Here is a 25,509-nt window from a genome sequence, read left to right as displayed (position 1 = left end):
CTAGTTCTGCGGCCGAACCGGATAGCCCATTAAAGGCCCAATAACATAGTGGTTTGGGTTTTGAGCCGGTTTAGTCCTTATCTCGGTCAACCGGCAAGCGAGCCGAACCGGTGCCTGGCTAAGAGTGGTGAACCAAATGGCTCAAGCGACTAATCCTAACCGATCAATGGGTGTTAGATTCGATAAAATTATTATTGTATAATTTAACAATTATGAATTTAAAGAAATAATTTTTTATAATATAGAGTAAGACTAACACTCTAATAAAAAATGATAAATCTCAGTTAATCCGATTGACTATTTCTGAGAGTGGCCGGTCCGGTCCCACGGAAGTTTCCCATCGACTATCAGAGTAAATCGGGAAGTGCATACAGCGGCCAGTCCAGACGTCCAACATCCTTTGATTACGCTCCCCATTTGGAGGAAAATTCTTGCAAATACATTATAACTAGGGATCGAATCATAGATGCTTGGGTGACAATCTGAATGTCCTACGCGACATCGTTATCCAGGGACAAAAATACACTCTAATAGAACAAGTAAAAATTGATAGAAATAGAGAACGACAACACGTGTGTTTTATTAAAAAAAAACATAATTTTATTACGATTTTCAGACAAAGCCGCGTGGACACGTTTCCTTTTTTCTATTTTATGATTCTGGTCAATGTTACTTTAGTGATAAAAATTATTTATTCCTTAAATTGATAATCTTGCATTTCGTAGTTTAAGATAGAAATAAGTTTTCTTTTTCATTTGATTTATGAAATGGAATAAAATATAAAATATTTTTTTTATATTGAGTTCATAGGAGTATTATAAATAATAAATAATAAATAATATTTTTTTTGTCACTTATTTTGACTTGTGTATAGCAATTGATTCATCATGCTTGCATAACCCAACGAAGTCAATAGTTGTTGGTCTAACTACCTTTATGATAGTTTGACTATAGCTCATTCGACTTGTTTAGTATAACTTGTGTATATTCAGTGCATCTTGTTCAACTCAACTAGGCATGATCGACCCAATGACTTTGCCATCGGTTCTACCCGTGTAACTTGTGCTCGATTCAACAATCCACCCTCTTAGCTACTTGCCACTTAATCTATTTGACCTCTTAGCCATTTATTATTTTATAAGATCAAAATCTAAAATATAAAAATAGAAAGTGTTTCCACAACTTTATCACTCGATCAATCTTGTTCCACTTAATCCCTTTACGGTCAAAGAATGAGAAATCTTTCTTTTTCTCCCACTACTATACGAATCAAAAGTTCCTTTCCATCTTAAAAAAAAATCCTCTTTTCAACATTGTCTTTGTCATTCGATCCACGAAAAGCTTTAATAAATACCGATAACTCTCTGATAGAATATTAGAACGGAGGGATCGATTAATCAAAAACTATTATCCTTTTGAAAATCAAACAAGAGAACTTACTATCCTTGTCAACTTCCATCATACATTGCACTCAGTCATTCTGTGTTACCAACCAAAGACTCATTGTCAATCGAGTGGCCTCTTGTCACTTTGACTAATCTCCACCCAATCCCAAGACTTCTTCCCTCTCAAGGGAAAAAACACAAAACAAAAAGCAAAAACAAAAAAGCATATATTTTTAAAAATGACTGAGATCGCAGCCCACCAAATGATTCCCAACTGTTTGTATATATATATGCAGCATATCCTTTCTCTTGTTTGTGAAGTTTAGAGTGAGGTTCAACTTGTTGTTTGCTGCAACATGGTGAGGGCTCCTTGCTGTGAGAAGATGGGTCTGAAGAAGGGGCCATGGACTCCGGAGGAAGACCGGCTGCTCGTCTCTTACATAGAGAAGCATGGCCATGACAACTGGAGAGCTCTGCCTAAACAAGCTGGTACTTGTTCTATATGTGCCTTCTGTTTGCTTGCTCTTTTGTCTCTGAGATGAAAACATGTCAGTTTCAGCTGGTTTGCCAAACTGAAAGTGTTTCTGAATTTGAAGATCAATCGATACAAGATTTCTTTCAACTTGGAGTTCCTGAGATGAAAACATTTCAGTTTCAGTTTCAGTATTCTTTAGTTTCTGAGATGAAAACAATTTAGTTTCAGTTTCAGTGTGTTTAAAGATTAATGCAAGGTTTTAACTTTAAAAGTTTAAGATATGAAATCCTTTCAGTTTCAGTTTCATTTCTGAATTTGAAGATCAATCAATACAAGATTTCTTTCAACTTAGAGTTCCTGAGATGAAAACATTTCAGTTTCAGTTTCAGTATTCTTGAGTTTCTGAGATGAAAACAATTTAGTTTCAGTTTCAGTGTGTTTGAAGATTAATGCAAGGTTTTAACTTAAAAGTTTAAGATATGAAAACATTGCAGTTTCAGTTTCAGTTGGTTTGGTAAAGTGAAGTGTTTCTGAATTTGAAGATCAATCAATACAAGATTTCTTTCAACATTTCAGTTTCAGTTTAAGTTTCAGTTCTTTGAATCTGAAGATTAATAACACAAGGTTTCGAAGTTTCAGTTGGTTTGGTAAACTGAAAGTGATACTTAATTTGAAGATTAATACAAGGTTTTAACTTCGAAAGTTTGTGATACTAAAACAGTTCAGTTTCAGTGTAAGTGTTTTCTGAAGAACCAAGTTTGTGACATGGTTGATTCTGATAACTCCAGGGCTGTTGAGGTGTGGGAAGAGTTGCCGGCTTCGGTGGATGAATTACCTCCGGCCGGATATCAAAAGAGGGAACTTCACCAAGGAGGAGGAAGAGACCATAATCAAGTTGCATGAGATTCTTGGCAACAAGTGAGTATTACTATAGTCGACCTCAACTAATTGAGACGAATATTGCTTGATGATTGAAGATGAATGTGATAGATATCGCGAAGTCGAATTGAGTAATAGGATAGTGAAAACTGAAAAGCATCCAAAAGATTCTTTCTTGGTTTGGATTTACCAAGAATTTGTAGTCTTTCAAGTTGATTTAAAATACAACTAGCACACTGTTCAACATCCTGAAATCAAAAATTTTAAGAGTTATTTTAATCACAACTTTGATTCTGTCATTTTGTTGTCAGGTGGTCGGCCATAGCATCAAAGCTCCCTGGAAGAACAGACAATGAGATCAAGAATGTATGGCACACTCACTTGAAGAAGCGAGTCGAACCGAATCAAATTGTGCAAGCCTCTAGACCCAAGTGTCGTGCCAATGCAACAAAGTCCGATTTTGAAACTAAACCAATCGAACCAGAATTGGATTGCCCGAGTCACGGTCCCGCGTCCCCGAGTCAGTCCTTCAGTGAGGCCTCGACCCCTGACATCAATTTGTTCAACAAAGCAAGTGAAACTAGTAGTGTAGATGTCAAAGAAGAGGCTATGACTACGGTTTCTTCGTGTGAGTTTTCCGATATTGAGGATAGCCTATGGCTAGATGCATCCTTTGCCGAAAATGACCCCTTTCGGAATGATTCATTGGCATCGCTCTGCTCGTCGAACGGCAAAGAAGATGATGGAATAGATTTTTGGTTGCGGGTGTTCATGGAGACAGGGGACTTTGACGAATTGCTCGAAATCTGAAACATTTTAATTTAACTTGTTATTCAGTTAGATCTTTAATTTGATCGAAAAGTTGATGATAATGAGAAGATTGTAGGAGATTATCGATAAATACATATAATCTCATCGTGCACTGAATTTATTTGATAGATGAATTAATGAACAAGGTCAGGGATCTCTATCTCTAAGATTAGTCGGACGAAATTTGGACGAAATTCTGGATTCGAGTCCTCTTAGAAATGTTACATTATAAAAAATAAAAGAGAGAAAATTTTGCATTTAAAAAAAAAAATTTTTTTTTGCTTGTGAACCAAAAAAATTCAAATGAACACTATAAAAGGAAATGGATAGGGCTTTGCAGAAAAACTTGTGAACCAAAACAATTCAAATGCACTATAAAAGACGGCTGCTGCTTCGCATCAGAACAGAAACAGAAGCGAGGAGTAAAAATGGCGTCTTTGCTCGTCTCTCCTCCTCTTCCCTCCACGCTCCGCTCCTCTCTCGCGCTGTCCTCATGCTTCCCAATCCCCCACGGCGTCCTCGACCGATCCTTCCCGTGGCGCAATGATCCCACGAGGCGTGGAGCCCTCGCTTGCCTCGCCCTCGCGGAGTCCGATTTCGCTAAATCGGGCGGCGGTGACAGCAGCGGAGACGGACAAGGAGGAGGCGACGATGAGGATCTACTCCCCCTCCTCCGTGACCTAGCTGTAACGAATAATTTCCCATTTTGATTCAATCGGGATTTCAGTTTTCAGAAAGATGGATTTTTTTTTTCTTTCGCCTTTTTGTGATGGTTGGTGACCTAAATCAGGATAGCTTCGTTCTCCCTCCGGATTACCTGTCGAAGCTCCCTCGCGATCTCCGTCTTGATGTAAGATCGCCCAATTTAGCTTCGTTCATCATAATGTGGGGATTTCTGCATCACTTTTATCTCTTTTCAGTTGAATGATGCGGCCTTTGATCTCTCGAACGGACCTATCTTGGATGAGGCAAGTACATGGTTGGTGGATGCCTCTTGCTTTTGTTATCCATCACTTTGTAACTCGATTCAGCCCAACTTTGATTCAGTGTGGCGAAGAGTTGGGGAATTTGCTTCTGAATATTTCAAGAGCATGGGAACAAGCTGATACTTCGATGTCCAATCACCTCGCCAGGCAGTTGCCATCAGTGGATAGCTTCTTGACAGAGAAAGCTAAAGCATGTATGGACTGTAGTCATTGTTTACTCTTCGTTCAACCTTTACCAAGTATGTGTTCTGTTGGATGCAGCATTTGGCAAACGGTTGGTAGCGTCTGGAAGGAGATTTCAGGCGATGGGGCAATACGGTGATGGAGAGTTGCAAAAGGTCGATCAATGATCAATCTAATGAGGTTTTCGTACCTTTAGCATTGAAAACATGATTTATCAGAATTCTGTTTCTTGAGCCCATAATTGGTTCCCATTTGAAAGTAAGAAACAAGCTCTTTGATGGAATCAGGAGTAGCTATTCTTTGCAAAATAGCTTTTTAAGGCAAAATCTGTGGCTACTCCTGATGCGTTTCAGTCAATCATGGGAAAAAAAGTTCATGGTCATCCTTCTCTGATATTATATGAAGCAAGTGGATACATTGTTTATGTTTTTCTAGTTGTTAAAGATGAAACTAAGAATTGTAGTATACCTTTCAAACTGATACATCTCATGATGAATTTCTTCAGATTGCCACAGAGATGATTAAGACTGGCAAACAGCTATCTAGATTTCCTGTCATCAAAACAGCTGAAAAATCTAAATCAGAAACCAGGACTTTTAAGGTAACTTATATGTTGCTAATCTAACTATCTAGTATATATGTATCAATTGGCAAAGACTGCCAATCTAATGTTTTTTTTTTTTTTTTGCAGTTTGGTGAATTACAGGTTGCATTGACTTCTGACAAGGCTTATATTGGTGCTGGAATTGGTCTTATTTTTGGGTATAGTATATAACATCGATGATGCTCCTTGTGTGAACTCCATTCATTTGCTACCATTAAAGAGTTATTATGAATTGTAGTTAGCAGGATTCTAACTGGTTTTTCTGACTTCTATGGATTTAATTTTAGGGTTATTTCATGGCAGCTAAGTCAAGGCATCCAAAGCATACCAGAAAGCTCTCTAGAATATGCAAATGATAATGCATTGCTATTGGCAAAGGTGATTTAGTTTGAATTTGGATTTTTTGGTAAGAATTGGTCCTGACGTTCAATTTGTTCCATGCCTTTTATGATCAGTCACTGAGAGGAGCTCTTCTAGTGTTATTCTATTCATCGACAATTCTATCTGCATTTGCAACAATAGGGCTTGTGTTGCTCGGAAGACAACTGAGCTCTGAAAACAAATGAATGTGAATGTTATTTCTATAAGGTATGCGGTTAGAATACTGGCACATGAATTTATACCTCTTCTTTAGCATTTCTGGCAGTATTGTTACCTTCTTTCACTCTCAAATTCGCTTTTATCATGCTAGCATCCATCTCTGACTAAAATTGTTAGGGAAATTGATCATATGCTTCTCTTTCTTTGATACTTGAACTCTTCATCTACCCCTTTGTCCCTGTGTGCCAACTACTGACACTCGGACACTAACACCTCTATTGGACACTCGACATTGTTATAAACTCATATCTCATGTTTGGATTCACAATAATCTCATTGTTTCCTTTGTTTTTCTGATGTAACAGTATGGAAGTAGATTTGCAATTGTCAGATTGAAAAATCCTGTTATGCAAGCAACACATTTCAGGCGAGCGGTGTATCTACTGACACGAGGACGAACCGACTTCATCAGTTTGCTTCAGGTGACATAACAAGGCTACAACCTTTCTGGACTTTTAATCTCTTTTTAACTCTTCTTTTCTTTTCCATCACAAGATGTTAAGTTTTGGTTAAGCAAGTGTTTTTGGTATCTTGTTAGTGTTATAGATCAAGTTCCTGAGTCAGTGTTCATCGATCATCATCAGTCGATTGTCAGTGACTTTCAGTGAAGTGATTCAAATTGACTGGAAATACTTCCTGTCAATTGAAAATAATTTTAGTCCAATTAGATGTGATTCTAATTGACTAAACACTTGAGACTAAATGAAACTTTAGGATAGTAAATGATAAACTACTCATATCACTTTTCCTCATTTTATCCAAATTAATTGTTTTAAATAGTTATTCCTACTCATCATCATTTCATTGTACTATTTATTTTCTCCCTGCATTCAATTTCCATTATTTTTAGGAGATCTACATTTTGCACAAAATAATCATTGAATTAAATCTAGCATATGGTTGATCTACACAATGGGCCATGACTATTGTATAATTGTCCTTTAGATCTATACAATTATTATTGAGAGAATTATTTATCAATGCTAAATTATCTTTAAAACATAAAACAAAAGTGTAACTCAATCAACCCTACAATCTAGTGTAGACATCTATCACTTTTTGCGATATACGTTTAGTATACGAATACGATACATCGATATGTAACACTTAGATACTTGTAAGATGTATCATGTGTGAAAATCATTTGTATCCTATCTATTGCTAGTCCTCCTAAACTTCATTGAAATAGAAAAGGAGGCAATGTGGACTAACAAAAACAAAAACATGAAACCAAACCCTAGAAGGTTGCATATCTTAGGTTGAAGGCTTCTCTTATCGGATCGAATTGGATCATTGGAAGCTCTCGTACCGAAACCAAGTTTCAAATCGACTCTCATTGAAGAATGACTGACCTAATTATTCGAAAAGACATTAGAATCTCATGATCGAATTATATATGTAATGTAAAATTTTGGAAGAGGAATGTTGGAGCCCTCTTTCTAGGTCTGTCCATGATGGTTGTGGCCCTTAAATTATAGGACAAGCTTGAGTCCCCATCACTGTAGGAATCCTAAGAAGACATCCAAAGGGAAAAATACCAAAACCAAGAGCAGGTAAAGTCAATTATCTCAAAATTGAAGCGCAAGAATAGGTTCATACTTTCTCCGACTGAGCAATTCGGTTCGATCGATCGATCTTTCATACTTTAGATTGGTCGATTTAGTCAAATGTTGGGTGATGCTAAATTTTTGAGTTACATTGCTTTTCTTAGTTTATATCTTTCAAAATAAATATTTTTAATAATTTTAAACTCATGTATGTGGCATCAAAATTGATGGAAAAAAAAGCCCTGGACTATTAAGTTTTTTTCCCTAACAATATTGATAGTTGTCATCTACCTTCTTCTCTTTCGATCTTGGTCATTGGGTCCAGGGCTAAAGCCCAAGTAAATTAATACATGCTTCTGCCCTTGCAGTCGTAATTAGTGGTAGTTAGGTAGTTTATTTGTATATCTTTTTCAGCAAAAGATAACATTCGTCATCCCAGTAGTTCTACATGATCAATCTTACGATCATATGTGAGGAAGTAAATAAAGAAAGTGTAATTGGTCACGCTAGAGGAGGATATTATCTCAGATTTCGTCGAGATTCGACTTTTGTCCACTTCAACAATTTTGTTCCGTCGTAATCAACTTAATTATGCCCCGGGAACATAGTTGTTGTAATCAAGTAAATTAATACGTGCCTTTGTCCTTCAGTAAAAAGGTGGAATTCATTATGTATATCTTTCACGATCATCTATGGTAAATCAGGAAATTAGATGCTTCAGTCAACTTAGGTCTAATATGTTACTGTAGTAGTTTGGTGGACTATTTTAGGCGATAGATGCTTGAGTTAACTTCGGTCTAGTTGTTTGTTTACGGTTGGCCTAGTCGTTCGTCGCTGAGGATTTCTTTTATCTTAAATAGAAAATTTATAAAAATCTTAAATTGATCACTTTAAATAGGATAAAAGGGGGTTGGAGGGAGACATCTCATGCACCTTGTTATTCATCTCTTCTCTGTTCCTTCCTTAGTGCTCAGAGAGAGAGAGAGAGAGAGAGCCCGGTGGCGAGTCGGATTGGTGGCGGTGGGCGGGGGAGTGGGAAGCTGTTGCGGACGAAGGTAGCGGCGAGGAGGAGGAACTGAGGGAAGCTCGCAGGGCAGCGGCGGCGGCGTGGGAAGCGGAACGGCGGGAGAGAGGCCATGGGCAGTGTGCTCAGTGGCGAGTCGTACCGGCGGCGAGGGGCGGCGGAGCGGGAGCTGCTGCGGGGGAAGGTGGCGGAGCGGGAGGAGGAGCTGCGGGAGGCGCGCAGGGCGGCGGCAGCGAGGGAGGAGGCGTGGGAGGCGGAGCGGCGGGAGCTAGACGAGGAGGCCGCGCGGCTGCGGAGGCGGCTGCAGGAGGCGGAGGAAGAGAAGGCGACGGCGAGCGGCGGTGAAGAGGAGGAGGAGGAAAAGGCGGCGGCGGCGGCGGCGCGGCCGGAGGAGGTGGCGGGGAAGTGGAAGCAGCTCTACGTCGCCATCAAGACCGAGCTCGACGAGCTCATCCAAAGGACCCCACAAGGTGACGTATGAAACTAACAAAATTTCCATTTGCCCCTAGAAATTTTGAAATTTTCATTTCACCCCCTATAATTTAGTACCTTTAAAATCTCCCGCCCCCAAAGTATTCAGCTATATAAACTCTTCCTTTCGGCCTAAGTGATAAGAGCCAAGTTACACTTCATTTGAGAGAGGGGGTGAGGATCGACTGGTTCGATCCACCGAACCCTATACGGTTCCATTTGAAAACTTTTCGTTGTTTTCTATTTCTATCGTCGTGCCAAGGCTGTTTTTTCGTTGCTAATGGACCGCAATGAAATCGAAAAAACAAGGTAACACTAACATAGTTATTTAGCTTATGATGATCTTGGGCATGATGGTCACTGCATTGTAGGGGAGAGATTTTACTTTGGATCAGAACGAGACATGATCGAGCGACTCCAAAGGGAGCTGAAGGATAAGGAAGACACAATGGAGATGCTGAAGTTGCGCGTCGAGGCAATGGAACAGGAGGCATCAAAACGAGACCGAGAGATCGATATCTTGAAGCAGAGCTTGAGAATTCTAAGTAACAAGAAGAAGAGCCGCATCGGGAGAAACCAGATTCAGGGACAATGATGAAGAAACCTTAGTTGCATCATATCGAGTACTCCGAAAATTACTACAACTCGTATCGATAATATGATGCACTACGTCCATGTAGCTGATTCAAACTGGTTGAAATCACAACTTATTCATGTCATGTTAAAGGTTCTTGCAAGATAAGATGATGTATATCGACAACTTCAACCGATATATAAAGCATACGAGGTGCAAATGGATTAGGATGAATCATCGAAACAAAAGGATTTCATACGAAATGAATCAAAGCAAACTAAGAAGTCCTTGGGCTAAAGCTCAACCTCTTCCTTAGGACATGGTTGGCCATAGCCATCTCTATCGCAAATCTGTACAAGTTAATAGAAGATATGAAAAAAAGGGGGTAAGAATGAGTATCATTGCCTTTCAAAAACTCGATCCGCGATGATGATTTGCACAAAGGTGTCCATGTTTGCTAACATTTCTTCTCAAGTTATAGAGGGAGGTATTTTGCTTGCTTATTCTTGAAGGAGCAGATCTGCTGTGCTTTGATTCCGATGCTGAATCCAGTTGTATCCTCCGCGATTGATCCATTGTGTCCAAACTGTTGTACTCCATGGTGACGAAGGGAGAACCATGCCCGTAGGACAGCGGCGAAGCCTGGCTCCACCAGCTGGTCTCAGCTTCCAAATCTCCTCCGTAGTCATGCTCCTGCCCGGAAGATGACTCTTTCTGGCTTTGTGAATCAGCATCATCCATGTCATGGCGTATCAACTTCAGGGCCTGAACAACTCTGCTCATGGATGGCCTTTGAGACGGATCGTTATGAACACAGATTGATGCTAAGGCTGCAACTTTGACGACATCTTCGAAGTTACATCTTCCATGCAAGGATGGATCCATGACTTGCACAACTCCTTCCCTCGTGACAAGGAGAGGGCGTGCCCATGTCACAAGATTCTCCGGCTCATGAGATGAGGAATAGTAGACAGGCCTACGACCAGTTAAAAGCTCCAGCAACACAACCCCATAGCTGTATACATCACTACTAACAAGCAAATGGCCTGTCATTGCATACTCCGGCGCAACATACCTGAAAGCTCACAATCCTAAATCAGGAAAAGTTCATAGCTGCTGCAAGAAAAAAAAAAGGGACCAAACTAGCCAAAAGCAATCACATGGTATGTATGAGGATTAGAAGAGGCAACCATCCGAAGTCACAGAAAACCTAAAAGAGTTGTGCAAAAATTGTCGCAAAACTCACCTGGTCATCTCTTGCAATTGATAAAAAAATGCTAAATAAGAGATTAGAGATAATTCTCACCCAAATGTTCCCATGACTCTAGTTGAAACATGTTGGCTACCTTCTGATACTTCTCTAGCCAAACCAAAATCTGTCACCTTGGCAGTGAAATCTTCCGCTAGTAGTACATTACTAGCTTTGAAATCTCGGTGTATAATATGAGGGTTGGCACGCTCATGTAGGTACGCAAGGCCTCTAGCTGCACCAAGTGCAATCTTGACCCGAATATCCCATTCTAGGGGTCCTTTCTTCTTGCCATGACCTGCAATAACAGCAGTCAGTGACCATGTTCTTCATGGAACTATTATATAAATAGGATGGCAGAAAGATATTGACAATTGATTCAGAAAACAAAATTGTGCTTTTAGGCTAGCTCAAAGGCAAATGCTTGTCACCATGTGAAGGATATCAAACTTTCTGAAAATATTAAGCCAGTACCTTTAATGTTGAACTCAATAAAAACACAAAAAAACTACAAGCTTTCAGTAGCTTTTTTAGGATTTCTCTGCTTTTGTTAAGCTGCCATGATTGTAACAAAACAGAAGAAATTTCTGACACGTAATACCCTCAACGTGGAACATGCAATAAAAATTATCATATGCAGATCAGAGAAGGATGTTGTAGGAATTACAGATTCAGTCTTTGCATATACTTTCATTGAAATGTCAATCATCCAACAAAAAGTGTATTGGAGCAAACTAAAGGAGTAAGAATTCCCTTAAAAACAATAATACAAGTTCTCCATAACTATGTATGTTGGATACTTATCATATTCATTGGGTAAGAGTCAACAAACATAATTTTTTTAATTGTGGATGTTGAGTTTCCCTTGAAGTAGGCATCAGCATTGATAAGAAATTGCAAATATTTTCTGATTAGAGACAATCTTTCTCATAAAGATTGATTTTTAGTTCATGGAATTTGCAATAAATCCTACCTTTACCTCTAAATGGAAGATCAACTATTTCCATAAAAAATACCTTAGCATCTAGATGTACTTCCACCTTATTGTTTGAAATCAAATAACTATTGTTTTTAGTTAATAATTATCATGATCTGTGCATTCATTCATTGTGCTATTGCACCTTTAGTAAAGGGAGATGTGTACACCCTGTTCTTTTCACTTCCCTATATCAGCATCTGAAGGAAGTCATAAAGTGGACATTAAGATGTTGTTGCGGGCAATTTAGTAAAGATAAGAGAGCAAAATGAGCACGAGTTTGGAAAATCTATTCTATGAGCAGGTCTTCGGTTACATACCATGGAGAAGGGATTCAACACTTCCATTTCGTACAAGCTCATAAACCAGACAGCTTTTATTGTCTTCAGTGCAAATGCCAATTAACTTTACAAGATTTTGGTGATGCAGTCGACTAAGCATCTCTACTTCTGAAAGGAAATGTTCTCCATTTTGATTCCTTTTGCCAAGCAGCTTAACAGCAACTTCACTTCCATCATCCAGAGTCCCATGGTAAACACATCCAAAACCTCCTTCCCCTAATATTTTATTTGAACAGAACTTTTCTGTAGCCTTCTCAATCTCAGCTAATGAAAATACCTTCAATGTAGGTGGGCAAGAAGCCATAGCCAAAACGATGGAATCAGAAGGTGCGTTATTCATGCTATTTGGCACCATGCATTTAATGCCTGCATTATGAATTTAATACGCTAGCATAAGTGGATCAAGATTAAGTAAAGAAGAAAAAATTCTTAACACCAGGATGTGGAATAGGTATATTGAAGAAAATCTGAAAGAAACTATAGAAAGTTGTCTGCAATATAAGGATGATGACCGTCTGCAGGCCAAGACAGTTTACAAATAATACTCTCTGTTTCAAGCATGTATGGAAGAGAGATAAAAGAGGGATACTGCAAAAACACGTTCAAATATTTTCTTACCAGATGTTCTAGTTACTGATTGGGTGATTGTAGAGCCCAGAGGAGCAGGTTGTCGTCCAAGATTTTTCCATTTTAGGATAAAAAGGATAATACCAGAACAAGCTAGTATAAGAATGAATGAGGATGCTACAATTACTGCAATGATTGCAGCATTTAATTTCTTCAACTTGCTCGTTGGAACAACTGCAATCAGGGGATATTGGTAGCTTCCATCATTATCAGGACCTAGCACAGTAGATCCCCTAGGCATAGATGGTGGGGAAGAAGGAAGTCCTAAAACAATGTTTGAAAGATCGGTTAGAAGAAATGTGATATGATTAATAATTTAGTATTCCCCATGAAAGAAAAATGTTGCACCTGAATAATGAGCATATATTACTTCATAATCACCAAATATAGATTTGTTGATGGGCACCTTTTTCTGCCAAAGTCTCTCATAAATAAGCATAACTGTCGTAGTATCAAATTTCTCACCAAGCGGTACCAAGAATATAGTGACACGAGTAGTTCCTTCCTTCTCCTTCAGACCAACAGCAGCCATAATCTTTATCTGACTCTGCTTCAAGAATGTTCCTGCTGCCATCTCAAATTCAAATTTTGTAATATGTGTAAAAAATATATACGGAGGCACCCCTAAATCAATAGTTACTCGAACAGGCATCACACAATCACAAGGTGAACCAATTGCAGTTGGCACGAGCGGTTCAGAACATATTACTTCATCACAATCTGCCAAAGAATGGCATTCAAGTTATTCTGAAAGTCACAGTAGAATTGATATTTTAGCTGATGTATAAATTGACACAAGCTTTAGCTGAAAAAACAACCTTCCATGTGTCTGTGTATAAGACTGAGTTACCATGACAAACAACAATAAGTGAATAGATCACAAACCTTGACCTCGCCAAGGAGTAGATAATGTTGGTGATGATGCGAGAGAATCACTGTGGTAATGTTTTGGAATAGCATCCTGAGAGTTTACTGGAGTAGGAAAATCCAATTACATATTTGATATGACAAGGAAGTTTTAAAAAGAAGTTGAACTAAGTCAGCTGGAGTACCATGAGGATTTGGAGGAAAATCTGGGACAGGTACTGGTTTAATTGTTCCCTTTCTGTTTGCAGGAGGGTTGGTTGAGCTTAACCCTTGTCCCAAGTAGTTCATTGCTGTACATTGATATGGAATATATGAATAATGAGGATGTACAGCTAAAACTGTACATTACCAGCTCAAAATCAGATATTGATGGCCTCATTTCTCGAATTTATGAAGATAGATGCACAGGTTAGAGAAAATCTCTGCATACAAGAATTTCATAGTACTACAATGAAACAGGTTAAAGACTGAAATGGGTTTATTCAATTATTCATGTTGGCAACTGAATAATCTTAGTAGAGTTTTGGTAATTTCCTAAACCAGAACAGGTTGATCATCAGCTGGTTAACTATCTCTTTCATGTAGGGGGCCTTTCGTTCTCGTCAAAACTGTGGTCAATGAGATGCCTTTACACCATGCTGTTACTTTTTTCCAGTCATGTTTACACTCCAAATTTTGGATTTTGAAACCCTAACGAATACTAAGCGAGTACACAGTAGAACGCTCAAACAGACAGGTCCGGCAAACCTAGAATTCCAACAAGTTGGCAACTTTCTCAGACTTTTAATGAAAACATGAAGCTAACAGAAAGGGACCATGTGGGAATCCGACCACTGCGCATCAAGCGCCAAAATTTTCAATGTTTCCAACAGATAAACAAAGACAGACAAATGAAAAGTTCCAGAAGAATACCGAGACAAAGTGGGCTCAAGTGGAGGGCAAGCGCAAGGATCGCCAGCAGATGCATCTTCCCGCGTGAAGATATGGCCAAGAGAAGCATACCACCGGGCGCCATTATCACCGTAGATACCGAAGAAGAGCTACATTCAAGTCCATCGCCGCCATCCTCGCTGCCTACTCCCTGGGCGCCGACGGCGGGCGGCTCTCGGTAAGTGGAGCGCCGACGTGGAAACCCTAGGCGTTGCCGACTGGCATCTTAATGCCAGTGAAATCTTCGATCGCTCGATCTCGCCTCGCGTTTGAGTTCTGGAACTAGAAAGAGAGCACGGACAGTGGGAGGCGTTTCCGATACAGAGAACGGAATTTTTGGAAACGGTCCAATATTTCACTATTTTTTTTTCAAAATGTTCTTCAAAGATTGGTAATCACCAAAGAGACCTTCTAAATTTTTCTCTCTTTTCTTAAAACACCCCATCTCTTTTAGCAATTATCAAAGAGGCACGAAGAATGGATTTTATTTTGATTACGATCTTGGAAATTCTTCGACGGATATCCTTCTTAAAACAAACACTCTTATCAAATATACGACGTTAAAGGTGTTTGATTTATCGACACAACTCTAGCTATATTATGTATTTTATCATGCTCATGTTTCGTATATTGATTCTTGTTATAGTCGCGAGGATCGGATCGTAGTGATTCAAGTCCGAGAATGGCTTAGCGATCCTGACTCAGGGTGGTTCATAAAGGCTGACTCGAGCCGAATCCCCCGGCATACTGATCTCCTAGTCGAGTCGGGCGAGTCATCAAGGATCTAGTGGAAGTTCGTCACCATGCAAGCTGACATCCTCCGAGGGGAAGACTTCTGCCTACTCTCCGAACCACCGAGTCGGCTCGGCAGGCCGATTCGAATCCTTGACGCGAGTTCTTCTTCTCCGAGCCCGAGTCAATGCCCTTCAACCCTCCTTGCCCTGTTCTTTGAAAGACCACTCCTCCCCCCCCCCCATTGTGCAGTTATGAATGTCTCTCCTGCCATCTCTGTAATTAATTATGATAACGCTCTGACAGATGTATGTGATATGATCCCTCAGATACAAGTCAAGGATGGGACACATACTCTGAATATACCATGCATTTTGATAAATTCATACCGATGAGGGGACCTCAACCATACTCACGATGTGACACAGCTCCTTAGGCTCATATATAAAGCTTTCTGTAAGGGAGGAAGATATGCATTCGCAATGTCAACATACTTAGGCATCGGAGTGGTCGCGCAAGGGCAACCCCTGATCCCTCTTGTTGTGATGAAATTCGAGAGAAGGTAAATTCATGTCAAATACTATGATATCTTTGGCACAGTTGAGTTTGTTATGAAAACCGAATAAATCAATTTTTTTCGAACCAACCGAACATCGAATTTGTTGAAAACCGAACAAACCGAGTCGAATCTCGATGAATTCGGTTTTCGACCGAATTAACCGAAATTTTTAAATATTATAAAAATTTTATTAATAAATTAGAGATTTATTTTTTTTACTTAAAATTTATATATTTTTTATTTAATCGTGGAGTCGATTGTGTTTAAAACCGAAATGAACCGAATTAACCGAATTATCTTTTTCTTAAAAAAAATAACCGAACTTCCGTAAATTTCGAGGAGAGTTTTGACAATAATAAACCTTTGAAGGCATTTTAAAAAACAATTAAACTTTAGGGGGCATCTTGAAAACTTTCCTACAAAGAATGAGTGGGGAGATTTAAAAATAATTAATCAATTAAGACACATATTAAATTGAAATATTTAAAAATTGAGTATCATAAAATATTTTCTTATAATTTGAGCATTATATTTAACTCAAATTAAGTTACACTAGAAATTAAATTAACTAACTAATTCAACACATTTTAAAAGATATTATAAAAATATATTTAACCTCTTAATTTGAATATATATTTAACTAAAATTCAACGTCTTATTTTATAGTTATTTTAACGCAATTAAAGTTTTTTTGGTGACTATTTATTTTAATTAATAGAAAATCGAACAATTTGACGTCACTGGGGGAAAAAAATCATTTTTTAATTATAAAAAATATTTTCTAAATCATTTTTATTAATTATTAATTACGAGTTGGGAATTGACTCGGAAGTCGGAAGAACAAGGGATGACCCGGATGCGGCCGAAGCGCCCTCCGACGACGGCCAATCTCTCCGCCTCGAATCCGCTGGCTCCTGGGTCGGTCGCCGCAGCCGCCACCGCTCGATCCAAGAGCAGCAAACGCTGCTGTTGCAGGAGTGGAGGATCTTCACTTCCCGCCGCCATCGTCGCCATGCCCGCCCTCTTTTTCCTCTGTATCACTTGGAAGTGGATGAGCATTCCCATCGCGCCTCCGCCTTCTGCTCAGCTCTACACTTTTGATATCGTCAATGAGTTCCCCCACGACCCTGATGCCTTCACCCAGGCAAGACCCGGCTCACCTTCATCCTCTTTCTCTGATGCTGTTCTTAGTATAGTTCAGCTGCATGCTTGATGATGTTTCACTTGTAATTTATAATTTTGATTGGCTCACTTGTGATTTTATGCTTGGCATCGCTGACTCGTGGGGATATTTCAAGATAAAGTTCGGATCATAATTAGAACTTGAAGTTCGATTGATTTTGCAGGGTGCCAGGGACTTATTCCTTCAGTCTGCAGTTTACATTAATAAAATAATGCAGTAGTCGGCTGCTACATTATTATAGAAGAGGCAGCAAACTTGTAATTCTAACAAAGTTTGTATACTATTGAAGAAATATAAATAAAGACCACCAATAATAAATTACAGGAGATTGAATTCCTGTCTTGGTTACTCCTATAATTTTGCGATATTAAAAACTCCAGAGTTTTGTTTTGTTTCAAAGTCGGATCATGCATTCTGCAATTCAACTTGAAATTTCTGATAACATTGTAAATTCTTCAATTGTTTGAAATTATTTTACTCTTGACTTAAATTGTACCAATTCCTGGAAATTAAAGTTTGCATTTTTTTTCTTCTTCCAAATTTAAGCTTATCTTTCAATGTAAACTGAGTGGTATTTCCAAAAGATAGGATGAAAAAGTAACATAAATGGTTTCATCAGTAGCTATTATGGATGTGCATGGCGTGCTATTTTTGTTTTGTCTAATATGTGTTCATTGTGAATATTATGTTTCCTACCATCATTTTGTCGTGTGGTGCTACATTTTTATTTGATTTTCAAAACTTAACTGGTGATAAGAATAAACTACTTTTCAGTTATTGTTTTTAGCTCATTTTCTTTCTTATTCATTGTTCTATGGCACTTTTTTTTTCATATTTGCATTCAATTTTTTATATGGGCTTGATGTGAAATTTTTTTCTAAATCTTCACAGGGTCTTGTTTATGGAGGCAATGAAACATTGTTTGAGTCCACTGGCCTCTATCACAAAGTAAGCTAGATTTCATTATGAGTCCTACATAATAAAGCTTAAGTTGTCCTTGCATTTGCCTTCCTTTGTATCTTCTCTACATTGGTATTTGCTACATGGACCATATAAACTTCGTTTCTATCCCAAAAGGTGCCACAATCCCCATTCCTTCTTTGTGCTGCACTCTGTAATTTATGATATCCCTTAAATATTTTACCTTGATTGTTTGAGTTTAAATACTAAAAAGCCCAGTCTTAAAAAAAGCTATAGGATTATTCAAAACAAAAAAATGCAGAGTATCTTTTAATTAGTTAATATACTAAGTTGATGAACTTATTTGTCAAAAAATAACCACCAACATTTTCAAAAAGCTCACAAGCTTAATTCTTAGTTTCTATGGAACAGAATTCTGTGCAATTATAGGAATTAGTTAATATTGACAATTATAGGAATTGTTGTTGTGTTTAATTTGATGTCATCATTTATTTTGATCTATTTCACTTGTTTTGAGCCATTGTGGAGAAAATATAAAACTTATAATTACACGGATTCAGTATTTTTTGATGCCATTTATAAAATGTTATGCTGATATTCTGACATCAATTGAATACAACTGACTATTATCTATACTTGTTTAATTCTTATTTTTTAATGAATCCTTTGTTATATTTTGTGGTGTCCAGTCATCAGTCAGACAAGTTCTTCTGCAAACTGGGAAGGTAATCCTCTATTACACTATCCATGGATTTTCATTATTTAAACTGCTATTGCATTTATTTTAGTATTCTTTTTGGCAATGGAATCTAATCTATCTAATTCCATTATTCCTTCAACGTCCTTTTCAACCGCTGCACTTCTTGATGTCTTCCTTCAAGTATTATTGGGTTTATATTATTGATGGTCAATTTTTGAATTAGATATGTGTGTTGGTGTTTTTTCTTAACAACACAAACTTTTCATTTCATGATGAAGTTATACTCAACTTTTTCATCCAGTGTGGTTAATTGCATTAGATGTGCATGTGTGTGTTTTCTTTAACAACTCAACTTTCTCATTTTATGATGATTTATGGTCTCAAGTTTTTCATCTAATGGGATGAATTGCAAGAGGTGCAATTATTCATATAGTGTAGATTAATTTTTGTTGGATGAAGCCTTAGATAGCTAGATATAACAGAATCGTCCTTATCGTTGGTCTAATGAAATCGAAATCCTTATGCATAGCTAGATGGACACTTGTGCATTAGGTTTGTTTATCAACAGTGTGCAATGTCCATATTAAATCTATGATTTTTTTTTTTTGCAAATAAAAGTAAATTTAGTAGTCATGTGATCAACTGTTGTTTCTGTTTTTTCTGAATGAGTGACAGAATATCTATTATTTCATGTTTTTCAGGTTATGGTTTCTCATCAAATGGATGGGTCCTTCTTTGGGGAAGGTCTCACTCTTTTTGGAAAAAGGTTACAAATCAATTTTCTTGGCTACTCCTATTTATGTTACATCTTGGGGGTAGAGTGATTGAACTAATAAGCTATTTTATTAATTAATTAGTCGTAGGATTAGAAATCATGACTATATTTTCAGATAATTTATTAGGCCTCAAGCCTATCTATACATGGATTGTAGTTTCCTTTGGTGAAGTATATACTACAACAATACAATACGATATATTTCCCTCTCAAATAGGCATAAGTTGATAGCGCTTTCTGTTGTTGGTTAAATGACAAATCTCATAGTCAAGTAATTCTTTGATTCTCATTTGTGTTTTCTTATTTTATTCCAAACAATCCTACTAGTTTGTTTTTATTTTCTTGCTACACAGGTTGTACCAAGTTACCTGGTTAACAAGAACAGGTTTCATTTATGATCGACATAACATTAGGGAGGTTTGTTCTTCACTAATTAGATCTTTTCATATATTCTTCCTTCGTTTTCCAAGATAATTTTCAGTAAACATTGATGGTAGCTTATGATGTGATATATGAAGTTTTTACTTCCTTTTTCTGTTTTGGAAATATATGTTTTATACCAATGACATATGGACATTATATAATTGGTACAAGTTCCAGAAAGTGTAGTTACCTTGGTATGACTTGCAAAATTGTAGAACTTCTTTGATACACGTACAAGGGCACTTGAGAGGTTCCAACATGTTTTGTAGATCTATGAACACATACAAGCAAAGGGAATATTTCATCATGCCTTCCGGCATATATATATCTATTTGTCTGTTTGTTTTGTGTAAAATAATTTGTTTGTGTAAAATATTTTCTAAGAAGAACTATAGGGAAAATTGTTTTTTTTTTGTGTTTAGCTATGATACAGAGAAAATGTTTTCCCTTTCTTTGGTCCATTTCCTTCCATGACTAAAATTGGCAAAATGAACATTTTTTTATCATGGAAGTTGCTCAACATCAGTGGAAGGGGTCTATTTCTGGAATCTAAAGGAGGCAAAGATGTCGGGCTTAGAGAGATGAAACTTGGACACAAGTGAGGTTGAGGTAGTGGGAGCATTGATATCATGGTTGGTGGGCACGTGAAATGGAGAGGTGTGAGGGCGAGCAGGAGGTGAAACTGAGGGTGCAATCTTGTGCTTGACGGGGACAAATGGAATGGAGGCAACAAGAATTGATGTGACGTTCAAACAAGGGTTGGAGGTAGTGGATGAGGCTTGAGGGGAGAGAGGAGATAATTACTTGTGTGAGGGAAAATAACATCTGTTCATTTTGATTGGAAGCTATTTTCCCTCAAAAATTCCACATTGTTTTTGTTAACTGACAAAAAAAATTTCATTGGCCACGGTTTTACATTATGCTAAAGTCTAAATACTAGAAAACCTAAAGAATATTTTATGTAAATGCATTTTTACATGAAACAAATGAACCCATAGATGGATCATCTTTATCCTTTGTTATTGTCCCTGTTATTCTAGGTTAACCTTGTTCAAATGACCCACTGGTGGAGACTATCTTTGTAAAAGTGTTTTTTTTTTTAACTGTGTTCTGAAAAGAACCTACAAAATAAACAATCCAAATGGATACAACTAAGTGATATAGAGCCATAACTCTGCAATCTTATTCACTTTTTGACCTGTACTACTAGAATTGTTCTAGGTGATTGAACATACTGGCTTTGCCTGAGTAAGATTGACCATATGCATAGGAATTCAACTTCATGAGAACAACATAAGACAAAGGTTAGTATTAGCATTAGTAACTTACCAAATATGCTAGACCCTGTATTTCATTTTAAGAAAATGGGACATGATATTGTTCCTGGAAATCAATTTCCCTTCTGATTTAATAAGTGGATAGAGATACAACTATTATATCACAGCCTCTTCCACCTTTTCCATCAATCTGGCATGTGCTACATCCTTTCACAAAGTTCCAACAATGCTTCTCTTACAACCATAATCATCCTCCTTTTCAGCAGAATGTCCTGTGACCCTTCACTTGATCTTTCCTTTGCTCTTATTGGATATGCAACCTGATTTGTCTAGTAAAGGAAAATTCTGAGATGAACTAATGCTTCTTAGTTCATAGCTTATATATGCCAATTTTCACTTGGATCATCTTGAAAGGTTAGACTCCACATTTAAAAGTTCTCCTATGCAAGATTTAATGTTGGACATACTTTATTATGCACCTTCAACCCCTTGAATGATGAATCATCAACCCATTTGCTCTTTAGGTGTGAGTTTGCTAAATTCTGATGAAAGGCTTACTCTTGCTTAGCAATATTTCACAATCCCAGCAAGATACCCTGTTCAAACATTTCCTTAATCAAAATATCTATGAGAAGCATCAAATTTGGATGTATTTGGCCATTTGGTTGAAAGAAATAGTAGAATTTTTGGCCAATGTACTAGACAATCTTCAAAACTCCTCAATTGGTTGGTTGACACAACATCCTTGTGCACAATTGATTACCATATTTGATCATTGTGCATATATTCATACATCCATGTGCATAAATTCCCATATCCATGTACATAAATTCCATAGATAGTTGTGCCAAAGTAAGTAAAAATAATCATTTCTATTGTGTGAAAAATCATTTGTATTTTGACTTTACATTATTGCATGTAGAATTGTATATATGTGAGCTATCAATTTTGAAAGATTATTTTTCCACAATTGATGGAGCAGAGGGATAGGTTTACTCATCCTATGAGTGATGGTTGGGGATTAGCGACTGATGGCAAAATCCTTTATGCAACCGATGGAACTTCCACTTTGTATCATCTTGATCCCCAGACTTTGAAAGGTTTGTAGTAGTTATACAATTATGTTATTTTTGTATTGATTATGATTTTCTTTTTTTTTTAATTTCTGCAGAAATTAGAAGAGTAACTGTCAAATATAATGATCATGAAATTCCTTTTCTTAATGAGTTGGAATATGTAGATGGGGAAGTATGGGCAAATGTTTGGCAGGTGTGCAATTGTTCCCCTTCAGATAATTGTAGTAGATAATCTTTTGTTTTAATTTGTTCTGAAATTACTCGTTCATATGAATCCGCATGACCGACATATTATTATTCTTCCAACAGATATTGTGAACCAACTCCAAATTAAGCATTTTAAGCATATAAAGTTTTAGTATTTTGTGGCATTTGTGTTAATTTTCAAGCTGTTATTTCTTTCACAATTTTTTTTATTATTTCTGTCATCAACTACATGAAATTATATTATTGGAGTTTCATTTTCATTTCTTTGTTAATTTGAAAATCATTTATTCTCTTTCAAACACTACTTAAGCACATCCAGAGTCCCACTAAATGTATACAGAAATGTTAACTACCACCGCATGGTGCAGACAGATTGCATAGCTAGAATATCACACGAAGATGGCAAGGTACTAAGTTGGATTGCTCTCCATGAATTAAGGTACACGATTTCATCAAATGATTTGTTCTATTAGATTTTTTGAATTTTAAACTTGAAAACATTGGTATAGATTGTTAAGTTTGACCAGACAATCACTTGTGAAAAAACCAATCTGTCAAAATCTCCCATGTGATCAGGCAGACTATCATATCCCAAGCCTAAAACATGGATTAACTTACAGAAGGATTCATTGTTTCAATTACTAACATGCAACTGAACTCAAGTCTCCTAACGGACACCATGTCAAGGCGAAGTTTAATCGTGCCATAAACTATACGTTATTTTAAGCCTATTGGGAAGGGATCAATTTATACCTTTTATTTTGTGTGTGTATTCTTAACATTCATCATTATTTTATTTACTTTACATTGAAATTGAATCTGTGATGTTTTCAACAGGCAAGGATTGATGAGATCCGGATACACTGTGAGTTCCTAATTTATGTTGCCCTTTATTTCTACCTTTGAATTGTAGATTTACATTTTGTGCGTTTGCGAGGTCACGCCTACTTATTTTTCCCTTTCAACAAGCTTTAAGTTCATCTTGGTGGAAAGCTCTACTATGTTTCCTGGTTTTAGGTCACTCTGGGTTTAGCATCTAGAACCTCGATTACCATTACAACAACCCAAAATAACTTGGTGAAAAAGTATATGGTAGCCTAAAGAGACTTGCATTTTTTTACTTGGCAAACTCCAACTCTGAAGGTCTTTTATGGGATTAGGTATGGACTTTCCAGCCTAGTTTGTGCACAACATTGCTTGATTGACTGCGCATCCAAGGGGTATTAGCTAAAATATTTTTTAGACGAGGAACGAAAGTATTTTTTTTGTTCATGACCTGAATACTCCGTAACGGTCTTGGTATAAGGTAAATGACCTGATTAAATTAGGAAACATGATTCATGTGGCACATTTGAGTTTGACCCCTTAGATTAAGCTTGAGACTCAGTTTGTTCTTGATGTTTTTAAATATAATAGTTTTGCCTTAGACTTAGCGAATCATCTCAACTTTGTTTTGTCTAAACCATCCAACTTACCCTTAAGGTCCACATTGAAATGACACTAATATTTTGGGTCTGAATCAAGATCTAGACTCAACAGCAGAGACACATTGAAGGGTTCCCTAGGTTGTTGATCAAACAAGGCTCTAGTTACTGGGTGGTACAGGTTGATCACTATAGCTTACAATGAAGCTACGACAATTCAAACACAATTTTATATCAATTCAAACAAAAAAGCAAAATGCTTCTCAGACCTAATTCTTGGTGCACCTTCCTTCTTTCTTTTTTTATTTAATCTAATTTACAACTTTCCCAGGGCATTGATGTACTGAATGGCATTGCTTGGGATGACGAAAACAAGCGTTTGTTCGGTAAATTTGCGTATAACTTTGTTTCTTCTTCTGCTTCGACCTTTTTTTCTCTGAAAGAAAACTACTTTTATTACATAAATTAGGTCATGTTTAACATACTTCCTCCTCTCTATCGTCTCGTCTCACCAGTGACAGGTAAGTTATGGCCGAAGCTCTATCAGATCAAGCTTCGCCCAGTTACTGGTCGATTAAATGGAAGGATCCAAGACCTTTGTCGCATCAGATCATGAGATTTTGCTACCTGCAAAGATGAACGTAATTTGTTCGAGGTAATGCTCTTCATTTTTCGAGAGGTACAACGATCAACATAACTATCGATACGATCATTTTAGTTTCCGGTAGAGTGTTCGACTTTCGCTCGACTAATCCTAAAAGTAGAGGATGAACATTTAGAGATTGACTTTGATAAATTGTCTCTATTCGTCTTAGTATGTGTGAGATAGTGAAGAAGAGAGATGTAGACTTATGATAGGAGGTCAAAGTCAAGCGTTGACAAACTTTGGCTATCTTCTTAAGCAAAATACCTTGATAAGCATTTTATTTATTTTCATTTTCATTTCTACAAAAAAAAAAAAGGTGGAATCTGCCACCTTAGCAGTTTCATACGATCGATCTCACGACCATCTGTGAGGAGGTAAATCGAGAAACTACAGTTGATCACGATGCAGAAGGGTATTGTCTGACTTCGTTCATTTTCATTTCCTTCCTTCCTCGTGAGGTCTCATGTAAACAATCTTCCTCGAGTGAACATAACCTAATCGTCAATCTTCTAATCCTAAATCTAAGTTTTTTGAATACGTATAAATTATATTTTGAATTTATGGAGAACTCTACTTGCTTTTAAAATTAATCGGATAAAATTCAAATACTTAGATTTTAAATAAATAATAAATAAATAAAAGTCTGACTTGAAAAGATTGACCTTAATGGAATTATCAAAAGGTTTGTTTTCTTTCTCCCAATTAAATATATTTTTAAGAAATCGTCACACTTAATTACTATTACATCGGTAGAAACTCATTTATAAATATATATATATATATATTATTTTTGATAATTTAGATATTTATTTTTTATGATGTTGATAATAGATTTGTCTTTTATTTCAAACCCATATCTTTCCTAAGGAAAAGAAAAATTATAAAAATCTTTTTTTTTTTATTTTTTTTTATTTTTCAACCCTTCGTAAATAGTGAAAAGTAAACGAGGCAAAATTCCCCATCTCACTCTCTCTCTCTGCGCCAGATTTCCATGGCGATTTAAACCACTTCCCCTCTTTTGCTCCGATTCCGCTACCCGTCCAATACGATCGAGCGAC

At 37.1% G+C, this 25,509-nt stretch overlaps 5 protein-coding genes across 5 annotated transcripts; 4 read left to right on the top strand and 1 right to left on the bottom strand.

Moving 5' to 3' along the window:
• The first annotated feature begins 1,726 nt into the window (after positions 1-1,726).
• Positions 1,727-3,549, top strand: LOC141819300 (transcription factor MYB30-like). The gene is made up of 3 exons (XM_074706641.1): positions 1,727-1,874; positions 2,649-2,778; positions 3,051-3,549. The coding sequence occupies exons 1-3, from the start codon at positions 1,742-1,744 to the stop codon at positions 3,547-3,549; spliced, it is 762 nt and encodes a 253-aa protein (XP_074562742.1). The 5' UTR covers positions 1,727-1,741.
• A 403-nt stretch (positions 3,550-3,952) lies between these two features.
• Positions 3,953-6,592, top strand: LOC141819301 (uncharacterized). The gene is made up of 10 exons (XM_074706642.1): positions 3,953-4,235; positions 4,340-4,399; positions 4,470-4,517; positions 4,597-4,729; positions 4,797-4,873; positions 5,224-5,319; positions 5,410-5,480; positions 5,610-5,700; positions 5,778-5,910; positions 6,228-6,592. The coding sequence occupies exons 1-9, from the start codon at positions 3,978-3,980 to the stop codon at positions 5,886-5,888; spliced, it is 945 nt and encodes a 314-aa protein (XP_074562743.1). The 5' UTR covers positions 3,953-3,977; the 3' UTR covers positions 5,889-5,910; positions 6,228-6,592.
• Positions 6,593-8,605: 2,013 nt separating this feature from the next.
• LOC141819299 (uncharacterized) lies at positions 8,606-9,582 on the top strand. Its single transcript, XM_074706640.1, has 2 exons — positions 8,606-8,963; positions 9,336-9,582. Exons 1-2 carry the CDS (start codon positions 8,606-8,608, stop codon positions 9,557-9,559), a joined length of 582 nt encoding a protein of 193 aa, XP_074562741.1. The 3' UTR covers positions 9,560-9,582.
• Positions 9,583-9,946: 364 nt separating this feature from the next.
• LOC141819297 (receptor-like serine/threonine-protein kinase ALE2) lies at positions 9,947-14,613 on the bottom strand. Its single transcript, XM_074706638.1, has 8 exons — positions 14,511-14,613; positions 13,784-13,867; positions 13,617-13,703; positions 13,080-13,451; positions 12,723-12,995; positions 12,084-12,470; positions 10,845-11,085; positions 9,947-10,613 (listed from the first exon to the last, which is right to left on the bottom strand). Exons 1-8 carry the CDS (start codon positions 14,611-14,613, stop codon positions 9,947-9,949), a joined length of 2,214 nt encoding a protein of 737 aa, XP_074562739.1.
• Positions 14,614-16,666: 2,053 nt separating this feature from the next.
• LOC141819298 (glutaminyl-peptide cyclotransferase) lies at positions 16,667-24,719 on the top strand. Its single transcript, XM_074706639.1, has 11 exons — positions 16,667-16,963; positions 17,894-17,950; positions 18,613-18,648; positions 19,325-19,389; positions 19,752-19,815; positions 22,081-22,198; positions 22,270-22,367; positions 22,750-22,820; positions 23,219-23,246; positions 24,137-24,191; positions 24,321-24,719. Exons 1-11 carry the CDS (start codon positions 16,667-16,669, stop codon positions 24,419-24,421), a joined length of 990 nt encoding a protein of 329 aa, XP_074562740.1. The 3' UTR covers positions 24,422-24,719.
• Positions 24,720-25,509: the final 790 nt, after the last annotated feature.

Source organism: Curcuma longa, unplaced genomic scaffold (genome assembly GCF_044706935.1).
Source record: "Curcuma longa cultivar G26 ecotype Majalengka, Jawa Barat unplaced genomic scaffold, ITB_CL_G26_1.1 contig_28533, whole genome shotgun sequence".
Classification (NCBI taxonomy): Eukaryota; Viridiplantae; Streptophyta; class Magnoliopsida; order Zingiberales; family Zingiberaceae; genus Curcuma; species Curcuma longa.
The sequence above is the reverse complement of the archived record's forward strand: the minus strand, read 5'-3'. Positions and strand labels throughout refer to the sequence as shown.